Source organism: Mustelus asterias, chromosome 18 (genome assembly GCF_964213995.1).
Source record: "Mustelus asterias chromosome 18, sMusAst1.hap1.1, whole genome shotgun sequence".
In the NCBI taxonomy this organism is placed as follows: Eukaryota; Metazoa; Chordata; class Chondrichthyes; order Carcharhiniformes; family Triakidae; genus Mustelus; species Mustelus asterias.
Genome location: NC_135818.1, coordinates 88728067 through 88752405, shown reverse-complemented (window position 1 = coordinate 88752405; position 24339 = coordinate 88728067). Strand labels below are relative to the sequence as shown.

At 47.6% G+C, this 24339-nt stretch overlaps 1 protein-coding gene across 6 annotated transcripts in view; it reads left to right on the top strand.

Moving 5' to 3' along the window:
* The window catches only part of LOC144507345 (nesprin-2-like), a 316785-nt gene that overhangs the window by 70233 nt on the left and 222213 nt on the right, over window positions 1-24339 (top strand). For 5 of the 6 annotated variants that reach the window (XM_078234521.1, XM_078234520.1, XM_078234518.1 and 2 more), the window contains exons 15-21: window positions 635-783; window positions 3637-3787; window positions 9524-10119; window positions 10913-11092; window positions 16873-17023; window positions 17533-17691; window positions 19636-19794. In XM_078234521.1, coding sequence (XP_078090647.1) covers window positions 635-783; window positions 3637-3787; window positions 9524-10119; window positions 10913-11092; window positions 16873-17023; window positions 17533-17691; window positions 19636-19794 — 1545 coding nt within the window. The remainder of the gene's footprint in view (window positions 1-634; window positions 784-3636; window positions 3788-9523; window positions 10120-10912; window positions 11093-16872; window positions 17024-17532; window positions 17692-19635; window positions 19795-24339) is intronic. The other variant, XM_078234517.1, reaches the window with a different exon arrangement.

Below are 24339 nucleotides of genomic sequence, written 5' to 3'. Positions count from 1 at the left end.
TGAAGCCTGAATCTGAACTGCTCCCCAAAAATGTAATAGATCACAAGACTAATTAGATGTTGCACACAATGTCAATCTCAAATCTGGGAACTAACTGAATCAAACCTGTCGTTTTCCCCATGACAACCGCATCTCAGTGACTATCTTTCACACATATCCATGTGCTATGATGGCCACACGGAATCGTCAGTAGATCTCCCCATGGGTCTCATAGAGTATGAGACTCCCTATTAGGCAAGTGGAGGCTCGCCCACTAGGGAAGGAGCAGCAGGGGTGGGGTTATAAAACCAGCTGGCTCCACCCAGGTTGCCAGTCGAAGGACTCGGGCCGACCTGTGCACTGGAGCCACTGAGCGACACTTTATGCACTTTGTAAATAAAGGGTGATGGTGAAGGAAGAGTGGCCTCAGCGAGATTAATACACCATGATAATAGAATGAGGTGTAGTTGTGAAATTACACCCAGTGCAGGAGACAAGGAGAATTGGGGCCAGATCATTCGGCTCTCCCTCGGGGTTATCATGTCTGGGTTCAGTTTGTTACTCTCTTTAAACTGACAATAATCCTCCTTGGAGTTTCCCACTCGACGCAGAGATTGAAAACATCCCATGTGTCTTGTTTCCTTCCTTCATTTAGGAGTTTGCTGGATTTGTGAACTTGGGCTTGGTGCATCTCAGTGAAAGAGGACAACAGGATAAAGAGACTCGAGAGGGGGAAGATCCAAACACAGCAGAGAGTGAAGAGCAGGAGGACAGTATAGACACAGTAAATGATGTTTCAGAAAGGTATTTCACATTCAGTATACAGTGTAAGGTCACAGTGGCATAGTGGCATTGTCACTGGACAAGCAACCCAGGGTAATGCTCTGGGGACCCGGGTTCAAATCCCACTATGGCAGTTGGTTATTCAGTTAAAAAAATCTGGAATTCAAAGTCTAATGATGACCATGAAACCATTCTTGATTGTTGTCAAAACCCATCTGGTAGGAAATCTGCTGTCCTTACCTGGTTTGGTCTACATGTAACTCCAGATCCACATCAATGTGGTTGACTCTTAATTGCCTCTTAATGTAAATGTGAGGTTATGCGCTTTGGAAGCAAAAACAAGAAGGCAGATTACTACCTGAATGGGTGTAAATTGGGAGAGGGGAGTGTGCAGCGGGACCTGGGTGTCCTTGTGCACCAGTCGCTGAAGGTAAGCATGCAGGTGCAGCAGGCGGTAAAGAAGGCAAATGGCATGTTAGCCTTCACTGCGAGAGGTTTTGAGTACAGGAACAGGGATGTGTTGTTGCAATTATGATGTGGAGATGCTGGCGTTGGACTGGGGTAAACAGAGTAAGAAGTCTCACAACACCAGGTTAAAGTCCAACAGGTTTATTTGGTAGCAAAAGCCACTAGCTTTCGGAGCGCTGCCCCTTCGTCAGGTGAGTGGGAGTTCTGTTCACAAACAGAGCATATAAAGACACAAACTCAATTTACAAAATAATAATTGGAATGCGAGTCTTTACAGGTAATCAAGTCTTAAAGATACAGACAATGTGAGTGGAGAGAGGGTTAAGCACAGGTTAAAGAGATGTGTTTTGTCTCCAGACAGGACAGTTAGTGAGATTTTGCAAGCCCAGGCAAGTCGTGGGGGTTACAGATAGTGTGACATGAACCCAAGATCCCGGTTGAGGCCGTCCTCATGTGTGCGGAACTTGGCTATCAGTCTCTGCTCAGTGACTGCGTTGTCGTGTGTCGTGAAGGCCGCCTTGGAGAACGCTTACCCGAAGATCAGAGGCCGAATGCCCGTGACGTTGCTGCAATTACGTTGTTGCAATTACACAGGGCCTTGGTGAAGCCACACCTAGAGTGGAGTTGTGTGCAGTTTTTGTCTCCTTTTCTGAGGAAGAGTGCTCTCGAGGGAGTGCAGCGAAGGTTTACCAGGCTGATTCCGGGGATGGCGGGACTGATGTATGAGGAGAGATTCATAGAAATCATAGAAATCATAGAAACCCTACAGTGCAGAAGGAGGCCATTCAGCCCATCGAGTCTGCACCGACCACAATCCCACCCAGGCCCTACCCCCACATATTTTTACCCGCTAATCCCCCTAACCTACGCATCCCAGGACTCTAAGGGGCAATTTTTAAAAACTTGGCCAATCAACCTAACCCACACATCTTTGGACTATGGGAGGAAACCAGAGCACCCGGAGGAAACCCACGCAGACACGAGGAGAATGTGCGAACTCCACACAGACAGTGACCCGAGCCAGGAATCGAACCCAGGACCCTGGAGCTGTGAAGCAGCAGTGCTAACCACTGTGCTACCATGCCGAGATTGACTAGGTTAGGATTGTTTTCGCTGGAGTTCAGGCGAATGAAGGGGGATCTCATAGAGACTTATAAAATTCTAACAGGCCTTGACAGGGTAGATGCAGGGAAGATGTTCCCGATGGTGGGGGGAGTCCAGAACCAGGGGTCACAGTCTGAGGATACAGGGTAGACCATTTAGGACAGAGGTGAGGAGACATTTCTTCACCCAAAGAGGGGTGAGCCTGTGGAATTCATTACCATAGGAAGTAGTTGATACCAAAACATTGAATGTATTCAAGAGGCGGCTGGATATAGCACTTGGGGCGAATGGGGAACAAAGGTTATGGGGAGAAAGCAGGATTAGGCTATTGAGTTGGATGATCAGCAATGATCGTGATGAATGGCGGAGCAGGCTCGAAGGGCCGAATGGCCTCCTCCTGCTCCTATCATGTATGTTTCTTTGTTTCTCTGCCCTCAGGGATGAGCAATAAATGCTGGCCCAGCCAGCGAAGCCCAAACTCCATGAACAGAAAAACCAATTTCCTTCCCTAAAGGATATTAGTGTGACGATCGGCAGTTTGTGGTCACTATTACTGGGGCTGGCTTTTTATTTCAGGTTAATTTAGGTTTCTGCTGGCCTCCACAGGCTGCTCACTCCTTCAGATGGATGAGTTTTGAGCCTAATCAGCCTCGGGCAACTACCAGGAGAAGGAGAGGGAAGCTGGTGTTGGGGGAAGAGGACAGCGGGAGAGGGGCTTCACAGCCTCAGGAGATCTATATTGCTCCAGGCTCACATTAACTTTTAAAATGAAGCTTTTACTGTACTAGGTGGCAGTTATTGATCGGCTGCACCCAGGACAGGTAAGCAGGCCCATCACCGCTCACATTCCCAGAGGGCCCCTAAAACTGGCATGTGCTAATGATGCGCCTGCTGCTTTTATTTATTATTCATTTATGGGACATGGGCATCGCTGGCTGGCCAGTATTTATTGCCCATCCCTAGTTGCCCTTGGAGGGCAGTTGAGAGTCAACCACATTGCTGTGGCTCTCGAGTCACATGTAGGCCAGACCGGGTAAGGACGGCAGGTTTCCTTCCCTGAAGGACATTAGTGAACCAGATGGGTTTTCCCGACAATTAGCAATGGTTTCATGATCATCAGTAGATTCTCAATTCCAGATATATTTTATTGAATTCAAATTTCACCATCAGCCGTGGCGGGATTCGAACCTGGGTCCCCGGATCATTAGCTGAGTTTCTGGATTGATAGTCTAGCAATAATACCACTAGGCCATCGTCATCCTTGAGGACACCTGAAGACTTCCCGTTTTGTGTTTGTTGCAGCAGGAATTCCCTCCTGGTGGCTTTCGCTGCACTGGGCACAGTGGAGGAGCGGATTACATCAGTACACAACTCACTGCTACAGTTTCAAAACAAACCAAAGATCCTGACTGGACTCAGCCTAAAGCATGAGTCTGACCTGCAGATGCTGAAGGTACAACAACAACTTGCATTTATATAGTGCCTTTGTTGTAACAAAATGTCTTCACTGGAGAGATAAATCAGACAAAAGTTTGATCCCGAGGCGCGGGACAAGATACGAGGACAGGTGACCCAAAGCTCAGTCAAGTTAGGTTTTAAGGAGCGTCATAAAAGGGGAAAGTGAGATGGAGAGGTTTAGGAAGGGAATTCCAGAGCTGGGGCCCAGGCCAGTGAAGACGTGGCTGATGTCTGAACTCTGAACCTGTCTCTAGAGCAGGGATACTGTGACAGAGCCAGCGGCAGGAATCACTGATCACTTTTTCCCAAAATTTACTTTTAAATTTGCTTCCACCATCTGATCAAGCAGCAAATTGTACAAATTTGTTTCCCTGTGCCCCCTATTTGTACTCTCAATGATGCGAAGACTGGCCTGAGATTACTGCCACTGACCCTGCCTCGGTACAGAGGTGTTTAGGGTGAGTGGGGCAGGAAGGGAGTGGGGGGAAGGTGGGCACTGTTGAGGGGTAGGGAGCCCACTTCTCCATCAGCAAAAATGACTGCCTTCTCTCCCCCCCCCCTCCTCCCCTCTCCCCCTCCTTCCCTCTCCCCTCTCCCCCTCTTCCCTTCCTCCCCTCTCCCCCTCCTCCCCTCTGAGGCCAGTTAGCCTCACATCTGTGGTGGGTAAATTGTTGGAAGGTATTTCGAGAGACAGGATCTACAGGCATTTAGAGATACAAGGACTGATTAGGGACAGTCAGCATGGCTTTGTGAGTGGAAAATCATGTCTCACAAATTTGATTGAGTTTTTTGAAGGGGTAACCAAGAAGGTAGATGAGGGCAGTGCAATTGATGTTGTCTACATGGACTTTAGCAAGGCCTTTGACAAGGTACCACTTGGTAGGTTGTTGCATAAAGTTAAATCTCACGGGATCCAGGGTGAGGTATCTAAATGGATACAAAATTGGCTTCTTCACAGAAGCCAGAGGGTGGTTGTAGAGAGTTGTTTTTCAAACTGGAGGCCTGTGACCAGCGGTGTAAGAACCATAGAACCATAGAAAATTACAGCTCAGAAACAGGCCTTTTGGACCTTCTTGTCTGTGCCGAACCATTTTATGCCTAGTCCCACTGACCTGCACTTGGACCATATCCCTCCACACCCCTCTCATCCATGAACCTGTCCAAGTTTTTCTTAAATGTTAAAAGCATTTACCACTTTATCCGGCAGCTCATTCCACACTCCCACCACTCTCTGCGTGAAGAAGCTCCCCCTAATATTCCCTTTAAACTTTTCTCCTTTCACCCTTAACCCATGCCCTCTGGTTTTTTTCTCCCCTCGCCTCAGTGGAAAAAGCCTGCTTGCATTCACTCTATCTATACCCATCAAAATCTTATACACCTCTATCAAATCTCCCCTCAATCTTCTACGCTCCAGGGAATAAAGTCCCAACCTATTCAATCTCTCTCTGTAACTCAGCTTCTCAAGTCCCGGCAACATCCTTGTGAACCTTCTCTGCACTCTTTCAATCTTATTTACATCCTTCCTGTAACTAGGTGACCAAAACTGTACACAATACTCCAAACTCGGCCTCACCAATGCCTTATATAACCATAACACTCCAACTTTTATACTCGATACTCCGATTTATAAAGGCCAATGTACCAAAGGCACTCTTTACGACCCTATCCACCTGTGACGTCACTTTTAGGGAATTCTGTACCTGTATTCCCAGATCCCTCTGTTCAACTGCACTCTTCAGAGTCCTACCATTTACCCTGTACGTTCTTCTTTGGTTTGTTCTTCCAAAGTGCAATATCTCACACTTGTCTGCGTTAAATTCCATTTGCCATTTTTCAGCCCATTTTTCTAGTTGGTCCAAATCCCTCTGCAAGCTTTGAAAACCTTCCTCACTGTCCACTACACCTCCAATCTTTGTATCATCAGCAAACTTGCTGATCCAATTAACCACATTATCATCCAGATCATTGATATAGATGACAAACAACAATGGACCCAACACCGATCCCTGCGGCACACCACTAGTCACAGGCCTCCACTCAGAGAAGCAATCCTCCACAACCACTCTCTGGCTTCTTCCATTGAGCCAGTGTCTTATCCAATTTACTACCTCCCCATGTATTCCTAGCGACTGAACTTTCCTAACTAACCTCCCATGAGGGACCTTGTCAAAGGCCTTGCTGAAATCCAGGTAGACAACATCCACCGCCTTCCCTTCATCCACTTTCCTGGTAACCTCCTCGAAAAACTCTAATAGATTGGTCAAACATGACCTACCATGCACAAAGCCATGTTGACTCTCCCTAATAAGTCCCTGTCTATCCAAATATTTGTAGATCCTATCCCTTATCACACCTTCCAATAGCTTGCCCACCACCGACGTCAAACTTACTGGCCGATAATTTCCCGGATTTCTTTTGGAACCTTTTTTAAACAACGGAACAACATGAGCCACCCTCCAATCATCCGGCACCTCCCCCGTGAATACTGACATTTCAAATATGTCTGCCAGGGCCCCTGCAAGTTCAACACTAGCTTCCCTCAAGGTCCGTGGGAATACCCTATCCGGTCCTGTGGATTTATCCACTCTGAGTTGCCTCAAGACAGCGAGCACCTCCTCCCCTTTAATCTGTAAAGGTTCCATGGCCTCCCTGCCAGTTTGCCCTATTTCCGTAGACTCCATGCCCGTTTCCTCAGTAAATACGGATGCAAAAAAACCATTTAGTAACTCCCCTATCTCTTTTGGTTCCATACACAGTCTACCACTCTGGTCTTCAAGAGGACCAATTTTATCCCTCACTATCCTTTTGCTCCTAACATACCTATAGAAGCTCCTTGGATTTTCCTTCACTCTGTCTGCCAAAGCAACCTCATGTCTTCTTTTAGCCCTCCTGATTTCCCTCTTAAGTAGCTTCTTGCACTTTTTATACTCCTCGAGCATCTGATGTGTTCCTTGCTGCCTGTACATTTCATACAACTCTCTCTTCCTCTTAATCAGTGTTACAATCTCCCTCGAGAACCAAGGTTCCTTATTCCTATTTACTTTGCCTTTAATCCTGACAGGAACATACAAACTCTGCACTCTCAAAATTTCTCCTTTGAAGGCCTCCCACTTTCCGTTTACATCCTTACCAGAGAACAGCCTGTGCCAATCCACACTTCCCAGATCCCTTCTCATTTCATCAAATTTGGCCTTTTTCCAGTTCAGAACTTCAACCCGAGGACCAGATCTATCCTTATCCACGATCAGGTTGAAACTAATGGCATTATGATCACTGGATCCAAAGTGTTCCCTCACACTCACATCCATCACCTGCCCTAACTCATTTCCCAATAGGAGATCCAATATCGCATCCTCTCTAGTTGGCACCTCTAAATACTGATGTAGAAAATTCTCCTGAACACATTTTACAAACTCTACCCCGTCTAAACCTTTAACAGTATGCGAGTCCCAATCTATATGTGGAAAATTAAAATCCCCTACTATCACAATTTTGTGTTTCTTGCAGTTGTCAGTTATCTCTCCGCTGATTTGCTCCTCCAATTCTCGCTGACTATTGGGTGGTCTATAATATAAGCCCATTAATGTGGTCATACCTTTCCTGTTTCTCAGCTCCACCCATAGGGCCTCTGTAGACAAGCTCTATCCTGCCTGAGTACCGCTGTAACATTTTCCCTGACCAACAATGCCACCCCCCCACCTTTTATCCCTCTGCCTCTATCCCGCCTGAAACATTGGAACCCTGGAACATTGAGCTGCCAGTCCTGCCCCTCCTGTAGCCAAGTTTCACTAATGGCTATAATGTCATATTTCCATGTGTCTAGCCACGCCTTCAGCTCATCTGCCTTCCCCACAATACTCCTGGCATTGAAATAGACACACCTCAAAGAAGTCTAACAACACCAGGTTAAAGTCCAATAGGTTTATTTGGTAGCAAATGTGGTGTGCCTCAGGGATCAGTGCTGGGCCCACTGTTATTTGTCATTTATATTCATGATTTGGATGAGAATATAGGGGGCATGGTTAGTGAGTTTGCAGATGACACCAAGATTGGTGGCAAGGTGGACAGTGAGGCAAGTTATCTCCAATTGCAACGGGATCTTGATCAATTGGGCCAGTGGGCTGACAAATGACAGATGGAGTTTAATTTAGACAAATGCGAGGTGATGCATTTTGGTAGATTGAACCAGGGCAGGACTTACTCAGTTAATGGTAGGGCGTTGGGGAGAGTTACAGAACAAAGAGATCTAAGGGTACATGTTCATAGCTCCTTGAAAGTGGAGTCACAGGTGGACAGATTGGTGAAGAAGGCATTCGGCATGCTTGGTTTCATCGGTCAGAACAGTGAATACAGGAGTTGGGACGTCTTGTTGAAGTTGTACAAGACATTGGTAAGGCCACACTTGGAATACTGTGTGCAATTCTGGTCACCCTATTATAGAAAGGATATTATTAAACTAGAAAGAGTGCAGAAAAGATTTACAAGGATGCTACCAGGACTTGATGGATTGAGTTATAAGGAGAGGCTGAATAGACTGGGACTTTTCTCTCTGGAGCGTAGGAGGCTGAGGGGTGACCTTATAGAGGTCTATAAAATAATGAGGGGCATAGACAAGGTAGATAGTCAATATCTTTTCCCAAAGGTAGGGGAGTCTAAAACTAGAGGGCATAGGTTTAAGGTGAGAGGGGAGAGATACAAAAGTGTCCAGAGGGGCAATTTTTTCACAGAGGGTGGTGAGTGTCTGGAACAAGCTGCCAGAGATAGTAGTACAGGCGGGTACAATTTTATCTTTTAAAAAGCATTTAGATAGTTGCATGGGTAAGGTGGGTATAGAGGGAAATGGGCCAAATGCGGGCAATTGGGATTAGCTTAGGGGTTTCAAAAAAAAGGGCGGCATGGACAAGTTGGGCCGAAGGGCCTGTTTCCATGCTGTAAACCTCTATGACTCTATCTATGACCCGTCCTCCTCCCCTCTCCTCCTCCTCCCCTCCCCCCTCCTACCCACTCCCCCTCCCTCTCCTCATTCTCCGTCCCCCTGCACAAAATGTCTGAAGTATTGAGCTGCTGTATAGTCCAGTACTTTGCCCAGGACTGTATTCCTAGGAGGGGGCCCACATCAGCTTTATCATGGCCTGATATTCCCGGGATCAGGAAGCTCTTGTCCTGGAAGTCGCCAGCCTCACTGAACACATTCCCTCCTTTTACAGCCGCATTGCCCTTGACCGGGACAGACAGAGGCTCCAACCCCCTAACCGCCTCGACAAAACACCTCCTTGCAACAATATGTTGGAGGGTTAGCAACAAATTACTTTGGCTGTGCACTGACTGTAATGATGCAGGGAACGCAGCTGCCATATTGTGCACAGCAAGATCCCAGGAGCAGCAATGAGATGGATGTCCAGTTCGTCTCTTTCTGGGCAGGAAGGTGAGCCCAGGACACTGGGGGAATCTCCCTGCACCTCTTCAGAGAGGGTCATGTGATTTGTAACCTACAAGCTTTAGTGTGTGAGGAATGAGGGCTGAATCCCATTTAATCCCTCGAACCTGTCTGCCACATAATAACATCATGACTGATCTGTATCCAAACTTAACTTACCCACCTAACCACTGCTTCTCGCTGTCACATAGTTCCCAGTCAGCTCATGATGCAGTTTTTGTTTCGAGTGAGAGGGTTTGTGAGGTTCACAGTTTCCATTCTTCTTCTAAATGTTTAAAATTTATTCATCATCAGAATCTTCAGACACAGATTAAGTCCCAGATTGAAACCTGCGAAGAACTCCAGAGCAGAGAGAGCGAGGCCAGTGTCACGTTAGACTCAGGGGACCATCGTGCAGTCTGCGCTGTTGCTCTGGGTCACACACGGCGATGCCAGGAGATCGGACTGCAGGCACAGGCTGCAGAGGAGGCCCTCCGAGCTCTCGATGGATTCCTGCAATTAATGCGAGCGGTGGAGCAGCGGGGGGATAGTGTCCTTGAGCAGGAGGGAGCAGTGCAGGCTGGTACTGTGAGCTTGGAGAAGGAGGAGGAGACCAGGCCCCTTTGGGACAGAGCCCTGGACTTGGATAAAACACTGGCTGCAGCTCAGGTTTACCTGATGGACGGAAGTTCAGGTGAAAGGACATGCTGCCGGGATCTTGCTTTGTCGCTGGGCTACAATCCGGAGGGTGTTGGGCTGGGACTGGAAGGGCAGGAGAGTGTGACACAGGAAGAGTTACACAAAGCATTCTGCACAAAGCAAAACCGTCTCATTGGCTGCCTGCAGGAAATCGAGACAAGAGCTGGAGAAGTTGGGTTAGGTGAAGCCACACTTCCTGGAGTGCAGCAGAGGTTTGTAGTGTCTGTAACACTTTACTAGAACAACCCTTGGACACACAGTCGTTCACACAATGTCTTTCTATCTCTCTTCATACTGTGATGTTAACCTGAAATTGGTAATGGTTCCCTGAGAGGCGAGAATGAGTAGGTGAGAACAATGCTCATCCCCACCTGATCAATGTATCACGTGGAGAGTTAAACTGCAACAGGGAGCAGGTACCACGGCTACCTGCAAGGATAGGATGATTATACACAAGGAAAGAAGGGGCGATCTTAGAGTGCTTTCTACTCTTCAGGGCTCAGATCAACTGGAGCCCAATATCTTATTAGTCACGTGTTAAACTATTTAACCAACTTGTGTTTACATCGTGTTTTTAGCATAATAAAACATCCCAAGGTGCTACACAGGAATGTTATCGAGCAAGAGTTATCACCGAGCCACATCTGCCAATATTAGGACAGGTGACCAAAAACTTGGTCAAAGAGCATCTTAAAGGAGGAGAGTGAAGTAGAGAGGGTGGAGGGGTTCAGGGAGGGAATTCCAAAGCTTGGGCCCCAGGCAGCTGAAGGCACGGCCACCAATGGTGGAGTGATTAAAATTGGGGTTTTTCAAGAAGCCACAATGAGAGAATCATACAGATCACAAAGAGTGGAGGAGGTGACAGAGATAGACGGAGAGGACCGGGCCAGGGCGGGATTGGAAAACAAGGGCCAGAATTTTAAACCTGATATGTCTCTTAACCATGATTATGGTTTGATTGTTCCATTTTTATAAAATTGATTTAATTGTGACTCTGATGCGCAGGCTGCGATCTCTGAATGATCTGAACACTGGACTGCAGTCAAAAGCAACGGATCTCAGTGAGCTGAGGGACCTAACAGAGCAGCTTGCTGGGGTGAGCTCCATACTCAGAGAGGAAGCACAAGAGAGGCTACATGCAACAGAGAACATGTGGGAAGAGACAGAGAGGAACATTCATGATTGGTGAGTGGGCCATTTCCAACAACCTCCCTTTGTGAATGCTCAGATCAGCGAGACATTGAGTATGAAAACCAAGAAGTTAGTAACTCTTTATAACACACAGCTTAGGTCTCAAGTGAAGTATCATGTTCAACTCTAAACACCACAAATTAGGAATGATGCCAAGGTCTTATAGAGGGTGCAGAGGAGATTTACTCGAATGGTCACAGAGCTGAACGTATTCAGTTCTATAGAGATACGGAAGAATCTGGAAATGCTCCTCAGAGCAGAGAAGGTTAAGGAGAGATTTGACTGAGGTTTTCAAATCAGGATGAGTTTTTACAGAGTGAATATGGAGAAACTGTTTCCAGTTGTAGGAACATGGTAACTTTGGACGCAGAATTAGGGCAATTGGCACAAGAATCAGAGGTGAAATGACAAGAATGTTTTACAAATTGAATCAATGTGATCTGGAAGGTGCTGCCTGAAATTGGATGGATATGGCAAAAGGGAAATAATGCTGTTAATTGTAGATTCATTGAGTTTAATTCTCGAAGCTGTGGGATTTGTTTGGGATTGACACAGGGCTATGGGGAGAGAGCGGGCAGTGGGATTAGTTTGGGGATTGATACAGGGCTATGGGGAGAGAGCGGGCAGTGGGATTAGTTTGGGGATTGACATAGGGTTATGGGGAAAGAGCGGGGCAGTGGGATTAGTTTGGGGATTGATACAGCGCTATGGGGAGAGAGAGCGGGCAGTGAGATTAGTTTGGGGATTGATACAGGGCTATGGGGAGAGAGCGGGGCAGTGGGATTTGTTTAGGATTGATACAGGGCTATGGGGAGAGAATGGGGCAGTGGGATTAGTTTGGGGATTGATACAGGGCTATGGGGAGAGAACGGGCAGTGGGATTAGTTTGGGATTGATACAGGGCTATGGGGAGAGAGTGGGCAGCAGGATTAGTTTGGGGGTAGATACAGGGCTATGGGCAGAGAGCGGGGCTATGGGGGAGAGTGGGGCAGTGGGATTAGTTTGGGATTGATACAGGGCTATGGGGAGAGAGTGGGGCAGTGGGATTAGTTTGGGTCCATATAAAGGCTAGCATAAAGACACTTTACCTGAATGCACGTAGCATTCGAAACAAAGTTAATGAGTTGATGGCACAAATCAGTACAAATGGGTATGATCTAGTGGCCATTACAGAAACGTGGTTGCAGGGTGACCAGGACTGGGAACTGAATATCCAGGGGTATCAGACATTTCAGAAGGATGGACAGGAAGGAAAGGGAGGTGGGGTAGCTCTGTTAATTAAAGATAACATCAGGGCGGTAGTGAGAGACGATATAGGCTCTCAGGAGCAAAATGTGGAATCGTTGTGGGTGGAGATAAGGAATAATAAGGGGAGAAAGTCACTGGTGGTCGTGGACTATAGGCCTCCAAATAATAACTGTGAGGTGTGTCGGGCTATAAACAAGCAAATAATGGATGCGTGCAAAAACGGAACAGCAATAATCATGGGGGATTTTAACCTGCATATTGATTGGTTGACTCAAGTCGGACGCGGTGGCCTTGAGGAAGAGTTCTTAGAATGCTGTCGGGATAGTTTCCTCGAACAGTATGTTACAGAACCTACGAGGGAGCGAGCTATCTTGGATCTGGTCCTGTGTAATGAGACAAGTAAAATTAATGATCTTCTTGTGAGGGATCCTCTTGGGATGAGTGATCACAATATGGTTGAATTTCTAATACAAATGGAGGGAGAGAAAGTAGGGTCCCAAACCAGTGTCCTCTGCTTGAACAGAGGGGAGTACGATAGGATGAGGGCAGAATTGGCTAATGTAGACTGGGAGCGCAGACTAGTTGGTAGGACAGCTGAGCAACAGTGGTGGATTTTTAAGGAGATTTTTCTCAGTACTCAGCAAAAAATATATTCCTGTGATAAAAAAGGAATGTAAGAAAAGGGATAACCAGCCGTGGATAACTAAGGAAATAAAGGAGAGTATTAAATTAAAAACCGAAGCGTACAGAGTGGCCAAAACTAGTGGGGAATTAGAAGATTGGGAAAGCTTTAAAAACAACAAAGAATTACGAAGAAAGCGATAAAGAAAGGAAAGATAGATTATGAAACTAAACTAGCACAAAATATAAAAACTGATAGTAAAAGTTTTTACAAATATATAAAAAGGAAAAGAGTAGCGAAAGTAAATGTTGGACCCTTAGAAGACGAGAAGGGGGATTTAATAATGGGAAACGAGGAAATGGCCGAGGCCTTAAACAAGTTTTTTGTGTCGGTCTTCACGGTAGAGGACACAAATAGCTTACTGAAAATTGATGGTCATGGGACTGTAGAGGGTGAGGTCCTTAAAACGATCACTATTACTAAAGAGGTAGTGCTGGGTAGGCTAATGGGACTAAAGGTAGACAAGTCCCCGGGCCCGGATGGAATGCATCCCAGGGTACTAAAAGAAACGGCAGAAGTAATAGCAGATGCGTTGGTTGTAATTGATCAAAATTCGCTGGACTCTGGGGAAGTGCTGGCTGACTGGAAAACAGCTAATGTGACGCCACTGTTTAAAAAAGGAGGTAGACAAAAGGCGGGTAACTACAGGCCAGTTAGCTTAACGTCTGTAGTTGGGAAATTGCTGGAATCCATCATTAAAGAAGAAATAGCAGGACACCTGGAAAAAAATGTTTCGATCAAGCAGATGCAGCATGGATTCATGAAGGGAAAGTCGTGTTTGATGAATTTACTGGATTTTTATGAAGATGTAACAAATGCGGTTGACAGAGGGGAACCGGTGTTTTTGGATTTCCAGAAGGAGTTCGATAAGGTGCCTCACAAAAGGTTGCTGCAGAAGATTAAGGTACACAGAGTTGGGGGTAAAGTGTTAGCGTGGATTGAGGATTGGCTATCTTACAGGAAGCAGAGAGTTGGAATAAATGGGTGCTTTTCTGGTTGGCAGTTGGTGACTAGTGGCGTGCTGCAGGGATCGGTGCTGGGGCCTCAACTGTTTACCATATACATAGACATCACATGAGCAGTCTGGGAATGGAGGGATACAAACGAATGGTCTAGTTGGACCAATGAGCGGCACAGGCTTGGAGGGCTGAAAGGCCTGTTTCCTGTGCTGTACTGTTCTTTGTTCTTTGTTGTTCTTTGTTTAGATGATCTGGAGGAGGGGACCGAGTGTAGGGTAACAAAGTTTGCGGATGACACAAAGATGAGTGGGAAAGCGAATTGCGTGGAGGATGTGGAAAGTCTGCAGAGAGATTTGGATAGGCTAAGTGAGTGGGCGAGGATCTGGCAGATGGAGTATAACGTTGACAAGTGTGAGGTTATCCACTTTGGAAGGAATAATAGCAAAATGGACTATTATTTAAATGGTGAAAAATTACAACATGCTACTGTGCAGAGGGACCTGGGGGTCCTTGTGCATGAATCGCAAAAACTCAGTTTGCAGGTGCAGCAGGTGATCAAGAAGGCAAATGGAATGCTGGCCTTTATAGAAACATAGAAACATAGAAAACTACAGCACAAAACAGGCCCTTCAGCCCCACAAGTTGTGCCGCACATATCCCTACCTTTTAGGCCTACCTATAACCCTCCATCCTATTAAGTCCCATGTACTCATCCAGGAGTCTCTTAAAAGACCCTTTTGAGTTTGCCTCCACCACCACTGACGGCAGCCGATTCCACTCGCCCACCACCCTCTGTGTGAAAAACTTCCCCCTAACATTTCCCCTGTACCTACCCCCCAGCACATTAAACCTGTGTCCTCTCGTAGCAGCCATTTCCACCCTGGGAAAAAGCCTCTGAGAGTCCACCCGATCTATGCCTCTCAACATCTTATATACCTCTGTTAGGTCTCCTCCCATTCTACGTCTCTCCAAGGAGAAAAGACCGAGCTCCCTCAGCCTATCCTCATAAGGCATGCCACTCAATCCAGGCAACATCCTTGCAAGTCTCCTCTGCACCCTTTCAATCTTTTCCACATCCTTCCTGTAATGAGGCGACCAGAACTGAGCACAGTACTCCAAGTGGGGTCTGACGAGGGTCTTATATAGCTGCATCATTATCCCCGGACTCCTAAACTCAATCCCTCGATTGATAAAGGCCAGCACACCATACGCCTTCTTAAGCACCTCCTCCACATGCGGGGCCGATTTTAGAGTCCTATGGACCCGGACCCCAAGGTCCTTCTGATCTTCTACCGTACTAAGAGTCTTTCCCTTTATATTGTACTCCTTCATCCCATTTGACCTGCCAAAATGGACCACTACGCATTTATCTGGGTTGAAGTCCATCTGCCACTTCTCCGCCCAGTCTTGCATCCTATCTATGTCCCTCTGTAACTTCTGACATCCCTCCAGACTATCCACAACCCCACCAACCTTCGTGTCATCGGCAAACTTACCAACCCATCCCTCTACTTCCTCATCCAGGTCATTAATGAAAATGACAAACAGCAAGGGTCCCAGAACAGATCCCTGGGGCACACCACTGGTGACTGACCTCCAATTAGAAAAAGACTCATCTATACACACTCTCTGCCTCCTTTGGGCAAGCCAGTTCTGGATCCACAGGGCAGCAGCCCCTTGGATCGCATGCCCTCTCACTTTTTCGAGAAGCCTTGCATGGGGGACCTTATCGAACGCCTTGCTAAAATCCATATAAACCACATCTACTGCTTTCCCTTCGTCAATGTGTTTAGTCACATTTTCGAAGAACTCCACCAGGCTCGTAGGGGATGGAGTATAAAAGCAGGGAGGTCTTGCAGCAATTGTACAAGGTACTGGTGAGGCCGCAACTGGAGTACTGTGTGCAATTCTGGTCCCCTTATTTGCGGAAGGATGTATTGGCCTTGGAGGGAGTACAGAGAAGGTTCACCAGGTTGATACCGGAGATGAGGGGGTTAGCTTATGAGGAGAGATTGAGTAGATTGGGCCTATACTCGTTGGAGTTTAGAAGGCTGAGGGGAGATCTTATAGAGACATATAAGATAATGAAGGGGTAGAGGCAGAGAGATTCTTTCCACTTAGGAAGGAAACAAGTACTAGAGGACACAGCCTCAAAATAAGGGGGAGTCAGTTTAGGACAGAGTTGAGGAGGAACTTCTTCTCTCAGAGGGTAGTGAATCTCAGGAATTCTCTGCCCATTGAAGCAGTGGAGGCTCCCTCGTTAAATATGTTTAAGTCACAGGTAGATAGATTTCTGATCAATAAGGGAATTAAGGGTTATGGGGAGCGGGCGGGTAAGTGGAACTAAACCACTATTAGATCAGCCATGATCTTATTGAATGGCGGGGCAGGCTCGAGGGGCTAGATGGCCTACTCCTGCTCCTATTTCTTATGTTCTTATGTTCTTATTGATACAGGGCTATGGGCAGAGAGCAGGGCAGTGGGATTAGTTTGGGGATTGATACAGGACTATGGGAAGAGAGTGGGGCAGTGGGTTTAGTTTGGGATTGATACAGGGCTATGGGGAGAGAATGGGGCAGTGGGATTAGTTTGGGGATTCATGCAGGGCTATGGGAAGAGAACGGGCAGTGGTATTAGTTTGGGATTGATACAAGGCTGTGGGGAGAGAGTGAGACAATATAGAACTATTATCTAAATAATTGCTATTTTTCCAGCCAATACCCTTCCCCAGGTCCCTTGTACCCAGAGAAGTTTCCTGTATCTGAACCAATGTGTGATAACCTATCAAGGCTCTGTCGATGGAAGTTTTTCATGTTCCCAGGAATGGCTTTGCTGAATGATGCTGCTTTGTTTTTCTGTGATCCCACTCTATATTTTATTGTCAGGCAAGATCAGTGCTGCGTGCTAGTGGCATTCCTGAGGGAGTTTCAAAACTACAAAAAGGAGCTGGCATCGACAATCCAGAAAGGAGAGGATGTTATTCCTGCAAGCTCATCTTACATGGACAAAGAAAAGCTACAGAGACTAATGAGAAATGTAAGTGTCTCTAAAAGCCAGGTGAGACAATATACCAAAGGGATGGGCTCCAGCTGGAGGGTTAATATATCCGGAGGAATGATTCTTCAATTGTTTGCATTGGGGTCGGACTTTGTTTGTTTGTGACTGTGAGCCATAGTATTCCTCCCTGCGCTCATTGTAAATCTCTGTATTAACACCCAATGTAACACGCATGGTGGCACAGTGGTTAGCACTGCTGCCTCACAGTATCAGGTCTGCATGGAGTTTGCACGCTCTTCCCGTGTCAGCGTGGGTTTCCTCCGGGTGCTCCGGTTTCCTCCCACAGTCCGAAGATATACAGGTTAGGTGGATTAGCCATGCTAAATTGCCCCTTAGTGTCAGGGGGACTAGCAGGGTAAATATATAGGGGTAGGGCCTGAGTGGGATTGTGTTGGTGCAGGCTCGATGGGCTGAATGGCCTCCTGCTGCACTGTTGGGATTCTTTAATAACTCAAGGCTGAATCTGGGCTTTTAAAAAATTCTTTCAGATTGACGAAGTCAAACTCGAGTTCAGCGACCGACAGGAGGAAGTGGATGAACTGAGGAAGATCTGTTGCCATCTGCAGTCAGAGCTGAGAAAAATTATGGATAATGAGTCCTTACCTTTCCAGGGTGAGGCAGATGAACTGTTGGACGAATGGTTGGATGTGAGTAACTGCAAGTGGAAGCTGGAATTTTGCCAAAGCAACACAGATCAGACTGTGCTGACACTTTTCCTTCAAGGAACTTTCACAATGGGACTCCATCTCTGCCCAATTTTTCTCCTCTCCCCAGCCAACCACCTCTCATTGAGGAGAAAGGGGTTGGAGGGGTCTTTCTTTCTTGATATATTCTCAGGATATGAGCCTTGTTGGCAAAGCCAGCATTAATGACCTATTTAGAATTACAATGAGGAAAGCTAAAGCCATCTACAGGACACAGGTTTAAGGTGCTGGGGGGTAGGTACAGGGGAAATGTTAGGGGGAAGTTTTTCACACAGAGGGTGGTGGGCGAGTGGAATTGGCTGCCGTCAGTGGTGGTGGAGGCGAACTCAATAGGGTCTTTTAAGAGACTCCTGGATGAGTACATGGGACTTAATAGGATGGAGGGTTATAGGTAGGTCTAAAAGGTAGGGATATGTTCAGCACAACTTGTGGGGCCGAAGGGCCTGTTTTGTGCTGTAGTTTTCTATGTTTCTATGTTTCCATCTACCTTGGTGTGAGACTGGAGTCACGTATCAGCCCTGACCATTTAAGGATGGCAGGTTTTCTTCCATGAAGAGCAGGTTAAGTTTTTATGACAATCTGACAGCCTTTTCAGAGTTTATTAGAGTCATAGAGGTTTACAGCATGGAAACAGGCCCTTCAGCCCAACTTGTCCATGCCGCCTTTTTTTTTAAACCCCTGAGCTAATCCCAATTGCCCGCATTTGGCCCATATCCCTCTGTACCCATCTTACCTATGTAACTGTCTAAATGCTTTTTAAAAGATAAAATTGTACCCACCCCTACTACTACCTCTGGCAGCTTGTTCCAGACACTCACCACCCTCTGTGTGAAACAATTGCCCCTCTGGACACTTTTGTATCTCTCCCCTCTCCCCTTAAACCTATGCCCTCTAGTTTTAGACTCCCCTACCTTTGGGAAAAGATATTGACTGTCTAGCTGATCTGTGCCCCTCATTATTTTATTTTATTGATCGGAAGTGGAGAACAAGCTGGTGTCAGAGTGATGTTTCACCCTGCTTTAAATTGGTTTCGTTTAACCTGTTCCTACTCTGGTTCCATGTCCCCTTCACCTGTCTGATCAGGCAGGGTGGGGGAAAGTGACACTGGGGGCAATGTAGAGGCTGCATTCTCCATCTATGGGAATGATGGCACGTGCTCAAAATTCGGAAAGCGAAATTCATGCTGGTGAGATTCTGACTCCCGATCTCGCTGGCCCCTCGCTGGCCCCTCGCTGGCCCCTCGCCAGTGGATTGGTGTAAAAGAAGCCGTGGGACTGCAGAAAGCTCCTGTCAATCTATTAGCGTGTCATTAGTGAGCACTCTCTCTGGGACTTCACCCTCACCGGATATTCAGCACGTGCTGGCGTGAAGTCACGCGGGTGCTATTTACAGCAGGTTCACCGAAACATGAACCTGTTGTGGGGGTCTCCCCAGTGCCGTAAAATTACTTATAGCCCCTGGGGGAGAGGGACATGACCAGGCAGTGGCTTGGCAGTACTCCTACTCCTTGCCAGAGATTGGCACTGCCATTGGCACCATGAGGGGTGGAGTTGGGTGCTGGCTAAGACTGTGGGGGCTGGGGAGAAAGTGGGAAAGTGCCGCTGATCGGGGGGAGAGGGATGGGAAAGGGGCAGAAGATCTGGGGGAGATGTGCCAACCCTCATCGGGGATGGGAAGGGTGGCCTGAGACCTCCATGGTGAGCTGGGGGGGGGGGGGGAGGGGGGAAGGGGGTGTCGGCCGCTCAGGGAAATGCATTGGGAGGCCCAGGCCTGGATGGTGAAGGTTGCATCCCTCTCCGCTGATGAGGCCAACCACTGAGATGATCTTGGTAAGTAAAGGATCTGGTTTGCACACACAACCCTAACTGAGCCTGTGTCTCCTGGCAGGTGTCAGAGAGGCTGGATACTTACAGCACAAGCCTGAAGCATGCGCTGAGTCTGTGGCAGGATTTATCTGAGAGCGGCCCACAGTTGGAAGAGTGGCTGAAGCGATGGTTGGAAACCCCGAGGGAGAGCGTGACTGGACAGGAGAACGTGCTGCTGGAGGTGAGAATCTAAACCTTCCATTGCTCAGTGATGGGAAGCCAGGGTTAAACAGATTCCTTCTGACCACAGGGTAACTGCCTAAAGGGAAAGGCCCCTGTTCCCCATTGAGGGGGGGTCCCTACACAGGAACAGCTCCACCGGACCAGAGCAGACCCCATCACAACAAGATCGATAGGCAGTAAGAGAGAAATGAACAGGGTTTCGCAATGTTGTTTGAGGAGTAAACACTGAACAGTGGAGCAACTCTTTGGCCATCTTCACCAGATCTATTGTGTTCATGGTAGAAGGAGCCTCGCTTTAACATCCATCTGAAAGATAGCACCTTCAACAGCACCGTGATCCCTCAGTACTGACTCTCTGACAGTGCACCACTCCCTCAGTACTGATCCTCTGACAGTGCAGCACTCCCTCAGTACTGACCCTCTGACAGTGCGGCACTCCCTCAGCACTGACCCTTGACAGTGCAGCACGCCCTCAGTACTGACCCCCTGACAGTGCGGCACTTCCTCAGCGCTGACCCTCTGACACTGTGGGACTCTCTCAGTACTGACCTTCTGACAGTGCGGCACTCCCTCAGTACTGACCCTCTGACAGTGCGGCACTCCCTCAGTACCGATGCTCTGACAGTGCGGCACTCCCTCAGTGCTGACCCTCTGACATTGTGGCACTCCCTCAGTACTGACCCTCTGACAGTGCAGCACTCCCTCAGTACTGACCTTCTGACAGTGCGGCACTCCCTCAGTACTGACCCTCTGACAGTGCGGCACTCCCTCAGTACTGACCCTCTGACAGTGCAGCACTCCCTCAGTACTGACCCTCTGACAGTGCAGTGCTCCCTGTGAGATTTCAGCATGGATTTTGGGTTTGCTTTTCTGGAGGGAGGTTTGTGCCATTCGTGATGTGAGTGCCAGTCAGGGAACCCTGACTGATTGTGTGCAGCTACCTGAACGAGGACCTACTTTCACCACACCCTGTCTGACATCCATTCCAATCTGTGTTGGATTGGATAAGGAGTGCCCGTGGCATTTATTGACTGCACCCTTCTCCAGGCAAACTCCTCCCTCCAGTGTGACACCATTCGAATGCTTTACTCCCAAATGGAACTGTGAATCAAAGAACAAAGAAAATTACAGCACAGAAACAGGCCCTTCAGCCCTCCAAGCCTGCACCGACCATGCTGCCCGAGTGAACTAAAACCCCCTACCCTTCCAGGGACCATATCCCTCTATTCCCATCCTATTCATGTACTTGTCAAGACGCCCCTTAAAAGTCACTACTGTATCCGCTTCCACTACCTCCCCCAGCAACGAGTTCCAGGCACCCACCACTCTCTGTGTAAAAAATCTGCCTCGTGCGTCTCCTTTAAACCTTGCCCCTCGCACCTTAAACCTATGCCCCTAGTAGTTGACTCTTTCACCCTGGGAAAAAGCTTCTGACTATCCACTCTGTCCATGCCTCTCATAATCTTGTAGACTTCTATCAGGTCGCCCCTCAACCTCCATCGTTCCAGTGAGAACAAACCAGGTTTCTCCAACCTCTCCTCATTGCTAATGCCTTCCATACCAGGCAACATCCTGGTAAATCTTTTCTGTACCCTCTCCAAAGCCTCCACATCTTTCTGGTAGTGTGGCTACCAGAATTGAACACTATATTTCAAGTGCGGCCAAACTAAGGTTCTATAAAGCTGCAACATGACTTGCCAATTTTTAAACTCAATGTCCCAGCCAATGAAGGCAAGCATGCTGTATGCCTTCTTGACTACCTTCTCCACCTGCATTGCCACTTTCAGTGACCTGTGTACCTGTACACCCAGATCCCTTTGCCTATCAATACTCCTAAGGGCTCTGCCATTTACTGTATATTTCCTATCTGTGAACCTATCTCAGTGGCCTCGAAGGGTTAACACAGTCATCTGGAACCAACTCTGATCCAAATTGCCTAGAGGCAGATTGAATCAAGATTGAACAGAGAGTCGTGAAGGTTGACACTTGTCTGGACAAAAGCTGAGGGAGCTGTTACAGGATCCAGCAGAGCACTGGGGACCAGTGGAAGAGAATAGTATGGCATGGTGGGGAGGTAGAGACAGGAACAAACTCTGGCCCACTCCTACTTACTGAAGCAGTGGGGAGCAATCAACCAGGTAAGGACATTGAAATTGTTGCTCCTCCGTATGTAATAAGTTAATAAGTCACAGAGAGAGAGAGAGAAAGAACTCAAACACCAACCTGAGCCTCCGCAAACCAGTCTCACAGGTTTGGTAAGAGAGAGCTCCACAGGATAAAATGATTGCTCATTTACAGCCCTGCCACAGCATAACTGTCACGATAAGCTTTCTCAGTCAAATTCTGATCAAAGTCAGATCGCAGCATGAGTTAATGGGCAATTTAAATTAAATCCAACATGATTCAAATGAATAGGACAGGTACAGATAGGATAGGGCAGCACGATGGCACAGTGGTTAGCGCTGCTGCCTCACAGCACCAAGGACTCGGATTCAATTCCGACCTTGGGTCACTGTCTGTGTGGAATTTGCACTTTCTTCCCGTGTCTGCATGGGTTTCCTCTCGGAGTTCCGGTTTCCTACCACAGTCTGAAAGATGTGCTGTTTATGTTGATTGGCCATGGTAAATTGATGCTAGTGTCAGGGGGATTAGTAAGGTGAATGTGTGGGGTTACGGGAATAGGGCCTGGGTTTGATTGTGGTCGGTACAGACTTGATGGGCCGAATGGCCTCCTTCTGCACTGTAGGGATTCTATGATTCTATGATTCCATACAGGACGGAGTTAGATACAGAGTAAAGCTCCCTCTACACTGTCCCCCATCAAACACTCCCAGGACAGGTACAGCACGGGGTTAGATACAGAGTAAAGCTCCCTCTACACTGTCCCCATCAAACACTCCCAGGACAGGTACAGTACGGGGTTTTTGATTTGATTTGATTTATTATTGTCACATGTATTAACATACAGTGAAAAGTATTGTTTCTTGCGCGCTATAGAGACAAAACATACTGTTCATAGAGAAGGAAACAAAGAGTGCAGAATGTAATGTTACAGTCATAGCTAGGGTGTGGATACCCCTCATAATCTTGTGTCCAAGAATGTCATCGATGACTTTTTCTTCCTTTGGACTCATGGTGAACAATCACTGAAACAACTACATGATGACATCAACAAGTTCCATCCCACCATCAGACTCACCATGGACTACTCTCCGGAATCGGTTGCATTCTTGGACACACACATCTCCATCAAGGACGGTCACCTCAGCACTTCACTGTACCGCAAGCCCATGGAAAACCTCACGATGCTCCACTTCTCCAGCTTCCACCCTAAACACGTTAAAGAAGCCATCTCCTACGGACAAGCCCTCCGTATACACAGGATCTGCTCGGATGAGGAGGATCGCAACAGACACCTCCAGACGCTGAAAGATGCCCTCCTAAGAACAGGATATGGCGCTCGACTCATCGATCGACAGTTCCGACGCGCCACAGTGAAAAACCGCACCGACCTCCTCAGAAGACAAACACAGGACATGGCGGACAAAGTACCCTTCGTCGTCCAGTACTTCCCCGGAGCGGAGAAGCTACGACATCTTCTCCAGAGCCTTCAACATGTCATCGATGAAGATGAACATCTCGCCAACGCCATCTCCACACCCCCACTTCTTGCCTTCAAACAACCACACAACCTCAAACAGACCATTGTCCGCAGCAAACTACCCAGCCTTCAGGAGAACAGTGACCACGACACCACACAACCCTGCCACAGCAACCTCTGCAAGACATGCCAGATCTTCAAAACGGATGCCATCATCTCACATGAGAACACCATCCACCAGGTACATGGTACATACATTTGCAACTCGGCCAATGTTGTCTACCTGATACGCTGCAGGAAAGGATGTCCTGAGGCATGGTACATTGGGGAAACCATGCAGACGCTACGACAACGGATGGATGAACACCGCTCGACAATCACCAGGCAAGAGTGTTCTCTTCCTGTTGGGGAGCACTTCAGCGGTCACGGGCATTCAGCCGCTGGTCTTCGGGTAAGCGTTCTCCAAGGCGGCCTTCATGACACACGACAATGCAGAATCGCTGAGCAGAGACTGAGCCAAGTTCCGCACATATGAGGACGGCCTCAACCGGGATCTTGGGTTCATGTCACACTATCTGTAATGCCCACAATTTGACTGGGCTTGCAAAATCTCACTAACTGTCCTGGCTGGAGACAATACACATTTCTTTAACCTGTGCTTAACCCTCTCTCCACTCACATTGTCTGTACCTTTAAGCCTTGAATACCTGTAAAGACTCGCATTCCAACCATTATTTTGTAAATTGAGTTTGTGCCTTTATATGCCCTGTTTGTGAACTGAAATCCCACTCACCTGATGAAGGGGCAGCGCTCCGAAAGCTAGTGGCTTGTGCAACCAAATAAACCTGTTGGACTTTAACCTGGTGTTGTGAGACTTCTTACTGTGTTTACCCCAGTCCAACGCCGTCATCTCCACATCATGCCCATCAAACACTCCCAGGA